This window comes from Morone saxatilis, unplaced genomic scaffold (assembly GCF_004916995.1).
Source record: "Morone saxatilis isolate NCDOM2014 unplaced genomic scaffold, NCSU_SB_2.0 Contig3, whole genome shotgun sequence".
Classification (NCBI taxonomy): Eukaryota; Metazoa; Chordata; class Actinopteri; family Moronidae; genus Morone; species Morone saxatilis.
This window is the reverse complement of record NW_023339873.1, coordinates 9035490-9046504: the sequence shown is the minus strand read 5'-3', so window position 1 is coordinate 9046504 and position 11015 is coordinate 9035490. Positions and strand designations below refer to the sequence as shown.

At 42.6% G+C, this 11015-nt stretch overlaps 1 protein-coding gene across 2 annotated transcripts in view; it reads right to left on the bottom strand.

Moving 5' to 3' along the window:
• Positions 1 to 10803, bottom strand: part of stxbp6 (syntaxin binding protein 6 (amisyn)) — a 54582-nt gene extending 43779 nt beyond the window's left edge. The window contains exons 1-2 of one of the 2 annotated variants that reach the window (XM_035674498.1): positions 10473 to 10803; positions 2256 to 2476 (exon numbers count right to left, since the gene is read on the bottom strand). In XM_035674498.1, the coding sequence (XP_035530391.1) occupies positions 2256 to 2409 (154 nt within the window). In that variant the 5' untranslated portion in view covers positions 2410 to 2476; positions 10473 to 10803. The remainder of the gene's footprint in view (positions 1 to 2255; positions 2477 to 10472) is intronic. The other variant, XM_035674499.1, reaches the window with a different exon arrangement.
• Positions 10804 to 11015: the final 212 nt, after the last annotated feature.

The window sequence follows — 11015 nt, the reverse complement described above, 5'->3', positions numbered from 1 at the left end:
GCTTTGCTGAAGTAACAGCACAAAACACAATGTGAGAAGTGTAAAAATATTTTCGGTTCATTATGAAACTATCGCAGGGGATATCAGACCACGACGTCGCATCATGGTCTAGGTTATTAATGGGAAACAGTCCAACAACCAGCGATTGCCCATATTTTCGCCCCTTCATAGTTTAGTTTGGAGAAAAGTGGCAAGCTCCCTATGGGCCACAAGCTCTCTTAGCTTTTAATAAACAAAATAAACTCTCTATAAATGCATCAATGCTAACTGCAGTGCAAATGCAAACCTGTCACACCCACATTATTATTTAGCCAAATAATCACAAACTCACTACAGGGGTTTTATTGAATCTACAATGGGAGGAAAAAGATCAAACAAACTATTTAAATATTTACAAGCTCAAACAAACTATTTACATATAAGCTGTCAGAACACCATAATCCAGAGATTTGGAGAGAAAGAGTGAAAGAGAAGCTCCGAGCTCCAACGAACTATAGAGATTATGCGAGAAAAGGTCAAATGTGCTCCAAATGCTAAGTTACTAAGTGGGTCTAAAAAGTCTGGCCTCTCGCTCCCAACATTTCTCTACTGTCCCAGAATGGTCACACACACGGTGTCTCCCAGGTGCTGTTTTTATTGTCCCCGGGACAACGGGACATCCTCCTTACCAATAATTGTAATGACTGATTACTCAATTAAATCATTTATCAAGTGAAAGGGCCAAACAATTGCAAAGATTTCAACTGCTCAAATGGAACTATTTACTGCTTTTCTGTTTCATGTCACAGTAAATTAAAAAGGGTCTCTGGACTGTTGGCTGGACACAACAAGTAACTTAAAAACAACACACTTTAATTGATAATAAACAGAGCTGGGCCCCCATGGACAGGGTGTCTTGGCTGAAAGACACATCAGTCGGGGGTCTGCTTGCTAACCCGGGGGCATACATGGTTCCCCTGTGTTCACACATGGATGCTCTGCAGAGAAACAACACTCAAATCACTTTGCCTCTACAGTCTTAATGATGGCCGTGGTAGTGTTGATATGTGATAATGTGAAAAATGCATTCTTTGCTCCTGTGTACTGTTCCGTGTGTTTTTGTTCAAGATTATCAATGTCAAGATTACAAAGACACATAAACAAATACAGATGGAATCAGAGAATATAAAGAGGGCAGGACTCAAAGGCAAGAAAACGTTCTTGCCGATCCCCCAACTTTCACAGCCACATTTGGGATTCTCACCAACAGCTTTCCTCTCAAGACAAATGGCCATTTATAATGTCATGTGTTCTGTTCTAATCATTATTAAAATGTTTCAAAGAGGCTACAAGATAATATGATTTATGCATTTCAATTATACCATGCAGCCTAAGCAGTTAGTACGTCGAGTGACAGTAATAGATTTTGGAGCAGCCGAGCTCAAACGGGGCACAGAGGTGAGGGCTGCTGCTGGGGACGTGATGAGACGAGCATTACAACGAGTGAATATCAACAGACACTCATTTCCACATCAAAAGAGAAATGACTCATCAGAAACCCTTCAGAAGAACAGTCTCCGTTTTCAGAAACCTGTGGTTAATTTGTGACTTGTGCTTGACACAACTGGCCTTTATGTGTTTATGCCTGAAAGTGTAAACACTGTAGAATACTGGAAGGCAACCTCAAATGTGAATCACACACAAAGAGACTGCATTGGCCTTTGTGCTGTACTGACTCTAAATCCCTCAGTCACCATTAAGTAACTCTGAACTTTTAGTGATGTGATCTGCTGCTGCCAAAGAAGAGTTTAATACACATTCAAATGGTGGGATTAAGAGATGTCACTGATCTTCATAAGCACTTCTGCTGGCATTGAAACTAATAGGCTCCAGCTATTCTCCTCATGAATAATATGCATGGCTAATTGAATTAACAAGCAATATCTCAGCTGATGTTCAAACGGGGGAAAAAACAAAATAATTTAAACCTCAATTTCGCCTGAGACAATTATTCAGTTTCAGCTTAAATCTAATATATTTTTAAAGGATTGACCTAAAGCCCAGCAGTAAATTGAGTTAGCGTGTCATCCTGTTGGCAGAAGAAAACGTAAACATGCTCATCAGTGTGAACATTAGTGGGAGAATTAAGGGAGACGTATTGAAATGTGACTTTAGTTTGCAACAGCACGACCAACACATACACACACATAGATAAACATAAGCCATTTCAGCACAAACACATCGAGAAGAGGAGAGGAGAGAATGTGTCCTCTGACCTGAGAGGCAGATGAAGGTCATGTAGTCTCCCTGACCACCAGTGGCCAGGAAGGGGATCTTCTTCTTGGTCCTCCGCTTCACTTGCACAGCAGCAAGCATCTTCTCATCGTGGGGTATGAAGACCTCCTTGTTGATGGCTGATTTGGCACTCATCTCTGAAGTGAGCAGGAGTGAAGAGTGGGCGAACAGTTTAAGTGGAGAGGACGAGATCCACTCTTCACTGAAGAGGAGAAAAAGATAAGGAAAAAATGGTATTAGCAAAGAACATGGACTAAGCTAAAAATAAAAAAAAAGTCTCACTTTCCAAAAGTCTCCTAAATGACAAAAAACACAAACAACATAATAACGTTCTAACTTGCCTCTACTGATATCTGACCATCCAGACCGGGTTTATTGCTCTATGTTTTGACATAAACAACTTTTGTTTGCTTTGGCTACTTTTGGGCCTTAATATGAAGGGCCCTATTTTTGTGTCTGCGCCACTACCAGCACAAGCTGCACTCAGACCAGTTTTTCTGGTGTCCAGAGCAGTGCACAGGTAGGATGAGAGGCTCATTCAAATGAGGCAGCGCAGAGCCCGTTGTTAGTATTTTGGATTTGAGAAAAGTATGAAAAATACAATTTTCAGTAGCAGAAAATGTTTTTTCTTGATTCATTTTTGGGGTATTTCTGCTCTCAGATTGGGAACCACTACCCTGCAGGTAAGTGATTGGTAATGTGGGTGAATTAACTCTTGAGAAACACAGTGGCATGAAGTGAGCGGGAGAAACCAGTCTGTTAAAGAACAGTTAACAGTTGTGTGTTCACAGCCTCGGCCTCGGGCTCCAAAATACACACACACACACACAAAATCTAAATTTGTACACTCTCACAGTGTACAGCAAGAAATGACAGAGTCCGAATGGTTGCAGCCAGTCTCCACGCTCTAGCTCTCTAAATGCTCGGCCAATGTTCTCCTTAGAAGCAGTGCCATTCACAGAGATGATATGACTTCAGCTAAAGCTGTTAAGAGTACTGCTAAGTCTCACTAGTACAGAGAAGCAATCATGTTTCTGTTATTACAAACCAATGTCTACAAGTGAATTTATTTCTTGGTGACTGGGAATATACCACAAGATACATGCCTGAAGGTGTCAGGGAAAACTGTGCTCAGTTGGCCCAACTGGGCTTAAATGCAGAAGAGAGTCATAAAGAATTGGGTTAATTAGGTCCAAATGGTCTCAGGAGGACTATGGAGCTTAATCATTTCCTCAACCACACACATTCACTTGAGATATACACAAGCATTCACAACCACATACCACACAGGCCACCCTGATGAACCTATCTATCTGTCAGTCTCAACCAGTCGATGAATTAGTCAAAGCGAGCCAGACTGCAAAACAATGCCTTCATCAAACTGGCTTGCTAATAAACAACAGACCACCAAGTTGTTTTCAGACAGCGCAGCAGGCGCTAAAATGAGTGCTCTGCAGCTGAGTAGAAGCAAGTTCACAGATTATTTTAAAAGCTAAAGTTGCAGGAGTACAAGGTTTACATGGGCAGTAAAAAAAAAAGTGCACAAGCAGACTTCTCCACCCCCAAACTTAGTGACTGAAAGGCAGCCATTGTTGACTGGTGGTCATTGTTAAAAGCAGGATTACGTCAGGCCAGAAGGAACACTTCACCAGCAGTGGAACATTAAAGCTTTGGGAGACAATAACATGGCTACAGTAAAATGCACTCTATAATAATAAATAGCCCTGCTGTAAGTACTGTCATGAAGCTATTATTGTTACATTTTTGTTGAGTGTGTCAGCTTTATGGTCATTTCTAAGACGGCATTTAGTGGTGGTTTCATACTGAACTGCATTACAGGCAAAGGTAATGTGTGTAATGTGCACAGGGGGTTGACAAAAGGAGTTAAATTATCACCTCTCTGACACAGTCACTCGCAAAAATCTAACATTATAAAGGTAGAAAAGTACGGCTGCTGTATGCCACCATGTTGTACAGATTTTCAAGCTATCGCCTATAAAAAGAGGCCCAGATAGACATATGGAAGGTTCACTGGAATTAGTGTGACATTTACAAACTTCGTTTTGGACACTTGTTTCTGTTTTCACCAGTTGATGAATGTATTGAATATCCTCTGTTTCTATCCATCTCCCTTCCTCTCTGCTCTCTCAGCAATGCAAGACTTTACAGTAAACAAAAACCCGGGCCAAGATTTTGTGGAGAGTAATTAAAGAGGCTAATAAATATGCCTTTCGTTGGATGAGATGTCCAACATCCCAACAATTCGCAACAAAACAGACTTAACTTCGCTATAAAAATATGACACCCTTGGTCAAAAGGCACAACGTTGTTTTTGCACTCTCAAAGACAGGAAAGCTTGTTCAATCAGAGCCTTTTAAGCGAGCCAGGCATGCAGCACTAAAAAGTGTTCAAAAGTGCTTTGACACCATGTCCTCTGAATATATTTCAATATTCTATGGTCAGCTCTGAATCTATTGAGCATTTAAATCTTCACCAAGGATGGTAGTTAAAACTCTGGAGCAGAGCTTCCAGTGCTTCTACACAATTTGACACTACAGACTGTTTACATACACACAGCAACTGCCCCAAATGAGCTCACCCATTCGCCGTGGTATCTAACCTTTTTGTGTGTCCTATCCTTCTCAATTACTGGATGGTACAACGAAGAAAACAAACGTAAAATGAAAATCAAGGTTAATTGCAAACCAGCCCAGCGGAGCTCCTCTCTGTGGAAGCCCTAATCCGTAGCATCTCTCACTCTTCTCTGACTTGCTCCAGCTGCGAAGGCTGCCCACATCTCCCTGCAAGCTGTCACCAGGCAGAGGGGAGCACATATCCCCCCTCAGGTGGCCCGCTGAAGCATGATGGGATGTGAGGAAGAAAACAAGGAGGAGGAAGAGGAGGAGGAGGCAGACAGGAGCCTCTGGGCAGTGAAATGTAGCCCGCTACAATGCATAGCTTATGGCTCGACTTTGAGCAGTATTATGCAATGTTCCCAGTGCGGGGCTGAGCGGTTGGACTGGAGGGAGCCAAGGAGCTGCTGTGGCGGTGAAAACGAGCTACATTTTACTTGTGTTTATCACCCCATTTCCAAGCAGAGGCCCTTTCAAAAACACTTCATTAACTGTGGCTGTGTATTGCCGAGCAGTTGAAGGAGCAGCACTGTTCCTGGCCATTCCCTTGGTCCCAGTGTGTTAATGTGAAATCCGTTCCGTCCGTGCTCACCGCTCTCCTGGGACCTCGTTGGAGTGCGGCCTTTGAGTTAGCTGCAAAGCCATTTATTTATTTTAGCTTCGACACAGTGCTGCTCTCCAGGTGAATGATATGGGCCTGAACACACTGAACTAAACATGTCTTTAATTTCCTTTTTGGTAAGAGAAAAACTAAAGTCAGACCTTCAGTTGGCACAATCCATCTAGAGAGGAATTTCCAAGTATATTTTCTCTGCTGCTGGTGTAATTAAAATGCTGGTAGCTGGTGCGAGAACTACTTAGATAGTGAGCCATTAGATCTTGATTACATTGATATGAAGTAGTGAGCTACAGTATTGATTTGGATTAGTGACCTAAGGCAGACTGAAGGAGCGGCGACACCTACTGTGACAGTAACATGTAGAATTATATCTTCTCCGTAACTTTGTAGCCTATATCTGAGATTTTCCCTTTTGGATTCTGACAGCTTTAACTATGGGAAAGCTCCAAAATCCCTTTTCTGCACAGAGCCTGCATTGCAGAACCCAGTGGAAAGTGTTTATTGGAATAACAGAAAGAGCAGTTTGCTTTTGGGACCAATCTATTACTAATATTATAAAAGACATTCAGTTTCTGAAGCCCCATGTATCGTAAACTTAAAATACACACGTTCAGCAAACACATACAGGTGCACTGTACAGGTGTGTCAAGACAAGAGAGAACAACAGCAGAGAACAAGAGGGAAGGCAATGTGGGAGATATCACTTGCAGTTGGGACTAAACCTTATCTGAATCAGTGTGGTGTACAAAAGAAACGCATTGCAAATTTGGAACTTAATGATATCTGGCAAGGTAACCGACTCAAACAGATAATATAATCCTCGTCTAGAGGAAACTCATTGCCTGCATCTACTCCTCCCACTCACATTTGACTGACTTTCAGAAACTTTCAAAGACAAAGTCGTTCCTTTCATTCCACACTGCGCTCTCAAAAGCTGTGTGAAAGAAATAAAACACGACGCCTCATCTGCAGCCTCTTGTGCGTGTCTTTCATGTTGGTTCCCGGCCCCGTGCACGGCCTTGATTTTACAGAAAAACCTCCCACAGGGCACACATCTTCACAGATTACATCTGTAGAGAGTGATGTCACACGACGGTGTCACTTTGAACGAGCGGTATCCAACATCGCCCCGTGAACAGATGGTGAATGTTACCTCTCAGAAAATAATTGAGAGATTACGCTGTGGACCCTGCTGTTTTTGCAGTGTCAACGCCAGCCCGTGATGTATTAAAATCAAATCTTACGTAAGTGCATCATGGAGCTGCAAAGACAAAAACTCAGTCTTGACATGAGCAGTAAAAACGTTTCAGTTACAAACATCATGTTGGCTGATAAGGTCCAATAACACCGAGAATTATTAGGTTGTACAAGAACACATTCCAGTTCATGCTGAGGAAAAACTCTCTCTGGGATTTCATAAGACAAGAAAGCCAGTGAAAGTGAACCAATAAAACTTAGCAGTATCTCTACAGTGTACTACTCCAAACCTGCACTCTCTCTCTCTATGGGAGCTACACTTTGAGGCTGCAGTGCACAATAGCAACAGCAGTAGCACTTTTTGTTAATACGCAGTCAAAAACAAACACAGGCATAGGGCAGCTTATTCAAGCTGTGTGAGACTTCAGGCCTGATTTAGCTGTCCAAGTTTGGAGATCTAAGACCAAATCCCTCCACCAGAACCAACTGAATGTGCATGCCAGACAGCAAAGCTCATTAAGAGAGTTCTTCTCCCATCTTACACATCCAGAAATCTTCCAATATGCTTGATTTAGTCAAATCTGCTATGCTGTTCTAGTATGTAAAGACGGGGTTTGAAAGCAAGTAAAGTGCACCAGGAAACAGTGGAAGCTCAAATACTCAATAACAACAGGCTTTCTAAGTTACCTCCAAACACAAATGACAAGCAGTGCGGCAACTAAACCATTCTGTTCAGCACTCAGATACATTGGCTGATTTTTTAGCACACTCAGGTGAAAAACTGGCTTTTTTCCCTTGTTTTGTTTTGGAAAGCGCAGGGCGTCTGGATCCCTTACAACAAAACCCAAATGAAGTCTTTTCTGAGCTTGAATCAGTTTACAATGTGCACGATAATGTTGGCGAGACAAGAAATAACAGGAAATAAAGTTTGTGCTCAGCATAGGTAAACTGATTTTGAAATAATGAATGGGGGAAGCCCATGTAAGCATCCATAACTGTCTATTCCGAGATGCTACTGCTGTCATTTGTAGGCCACTTTATTCTTGAGGGAGTATTACCGCAGTGTGTCTGAGATGCTCTTAGAGGAGGGCACACTTTCAAGGAGGAGAATGGGAGAAGAGAAGATCAAAAACATTCTGGCTTTAGATCCTTTTCATAATTTCCTTGTTCTTGTTTCTTCCTGCCGCATTAATTATGTAATAATATGTCTCTAATGTGAGTTGTGGAAACTAATGTACATTGTATATTGAGGGACAAAAGGTAAACGACAATGTACACAAAAATAGGTGACGTAAATCCCGCTGATATGGAGGCCATTGATCACGAGAAAAAGAATAGCTCTTCATCAAAGCAGCTTGTTCAATAGGATCTTAGTATTTTCCCTCAAAAAAGGAAAGATATGGAAGTACCCATCCATTTTCCTGGGTGCCTCAGCTGCTAGTGAAGGTTCTATAGTGCCAGGGAGGCATGAGCGAACCGTGAATCAATTAATGACATGACGCCAGGCCCCCCAAATGAGCTCATCCTTTATAGCCCGGCATCCTATGGCAATAAAACATTTGGGAGGGAACGAACAGTGGTGGGTAAATAGCATAAAAGCAAACAGAGCACTTAACAAATATACGTCTCAAATACAGCTGCAGCTATCATAACACACAATGAGTCAATTAGATACTGGGGCAATGGCTTGTGGCATTAACAAAAGTGAATGTACAATTAATTGGCATAAAGATAAGATAAAACAAAATCACTGTACGTCAGTGTACATGACCAGAATCATAGATTTAGATGATATACACAGAGCAAAATCAGCACACATTCTGACGTAAACTAACTTTACTACTTCTCCATTCGATGTGTTGCAAAACAGAGGTGCAGCTATGACTGTAGCACAGAGAGCGTGGTTTTTCTGTAATGCAGGGAGGACATCCAGACATGTCATTTTGTCAGAAACACTGACAGGCTGGTTTTTGTTCCTCTTTTCATTATACGATCCACTTCAGAAACAGGGCTCTTTATGTCTGCCTTCAAGGATACCTGTCCTCTGTCGCAGCAGAACACGGCGAGGTGGTGGACACACAGGGAGGGAGCCAGCTCGACAGTTTGCGCGGTGCTGACTGTAATTGGACACTGAAGTATGGGGAAAGGTATAAGCTTATCTTTTATGGCGCGCCACAGCAAATGAAGCCCTGAACTCTTGCATAGGAAGAGGCTATATTTCAATGTAAGTGGGTTAGCTAACACCATTGGGAGGCACAGGGGTAAGATCAGGAAGCTCACAGCTCATCTGAACCAAACTGCCTTCTCGGTCCCAACCTGTCACTGAGATACAGCAGTGGAGACATGTGGTAATTGCTCTTCAGAGATCCTGTTTAAACACAACTAGCTTTTCTCTATCTTTGGATTTGGCGAAGAGCTAGACCTAGTGTTTTGGAGCCTCCAAAACACCTAATAATAAAGTAGAAGAAAATAATGACAAAATGAGTGAAAGAAAACATAAATACGGTTTCCTTTTCCCGACAAAAACAAGATACATGGTAAATAAAATGTAAACAACGTACAGGACTCCACATTTCATCACTGTGAAGACGAGAATAATAATGTAAAAACTGCTCCATCCCATCCAGCCAAAACAAGGATCTTTCAGGCAAGATGCCATTTAGGAAATGCAAGGGGTTTTTCCTGAGAACATCAACTTGTAATTTGCTTGTTTTGGAGCACCCAGGTGGCGTCTGGGGGGTGCTAAGCAGCTGCCTAGTACGCCAAACTTATTTCTAACACAGCACCAAAGAACTGGTTATAGGACTGCTGAGTGCTGTCACATTAAGAGCAAAGCAACTGCCACTGATGATCCCAATGACGTACTTACCATTTAAGATTTAATGCTGATCAAATATATTGATTATTTCCGCTGGGGAGAACACCAGCATCAGGGATGATCAACACTTCACTGCATATGGTCCCAGAAGCAGCAGTACAAAACACCATCACCACATTTACAGAGCTTTAAAATGTGACCAGAATGCTTTGAGACATCATGTGACGACTGTATGGTCTTGTAATAAGTGCCTCATGTTGCCTTGATACAGAAGCGCAGCCTACACTCCTAATACGCAGCTATTCAACTTGGACAACACCCAAATTCACTTGTCTGGGTTTAAAGGAATTTCACTGGAATATTTGCACTTCCTAGTCATACAGAGGACGGGGGCCAAACTTGTTCCGATCAAATATTGTGCGATTTAAACAGGTTTGAAGCAAGAAGGTACTATAGTTTTCTTTTCAACACACCGTGACCGCAGCCTTCTGTTTATGGACAGCTCCAGAAACAGGGAGGCGCGGTTCACCTCCGTGGACATTCATAAACCAACAAAAAATGACAGTACATCAGCTTGAATCATCCTAATTTTGTCAAAGCAAAGGCGGGAACATTTCATCACCAAGTTTGCTTCCGAAAGCCCAGTGGAGACATCTGTAAAAACAACTCTCAGTTCATCCAATCTTACAATAACGACGCTGGGTTTAGGCGTTTACTTTGATAGTACACCGGCACGCGCACCGACACTTAATGAGCCAAACGCGCGCGCGCACACTTGTTCTGATGTTTAACCGCAAAGTGTCCGACAGGTTGTTGACGCAGTGAAAACAATATCAATAACGCGAAAAACAAACACAACCCCGCTCGAGTGCCAAAAACATCAATTAAACTTTCGAAAACACAAGTGCAGTTTGGAGTTAACGTTACTTACCGACGTGTTTCGGCGTTGCTTTCCACGTGCAAGCCCAGTTGATCTGTTCCCCTCCAAGCTGCTGTCACAGTTCACCCACTTCAGGCAGTCTCTTCCTCGCTGTTTGCTGTCTTCTCACACTAACCGGTAGCATTTCGGGTTTAACATCCCGTCGGAAAAAAAAAACTCACTTCTACCGACCGTTGTTGGTTTCTAGGTGACGGGAGAAAGAGTTTGTTTTCCCCCTGCTGCCGCGTCGGCGGAGAGGCTGTGTCCGTCTGACTGCAGCTCAGTGTGTGTGTCTGTATCTCTCTCTGTGTGTGTGTGTGGAAACCAGTAGCAGGTTCCCAATCCGTCAGACACACGAACCCTCCCGCCAATCACGTACAGTGTCACACGACCACGTAGCACCACGCAATTCCACATCTGCACGTCGTGTTGGGAGTTTACTGTCATCGGCTGGGAGTTTCATTAGAAGAGCATACCCACGCTAGATGTTGTAAATGGTGGCTGTTTATGGGCTATAGTAAAGTCATAAAACATTTTTATTTACCATACTTTTCC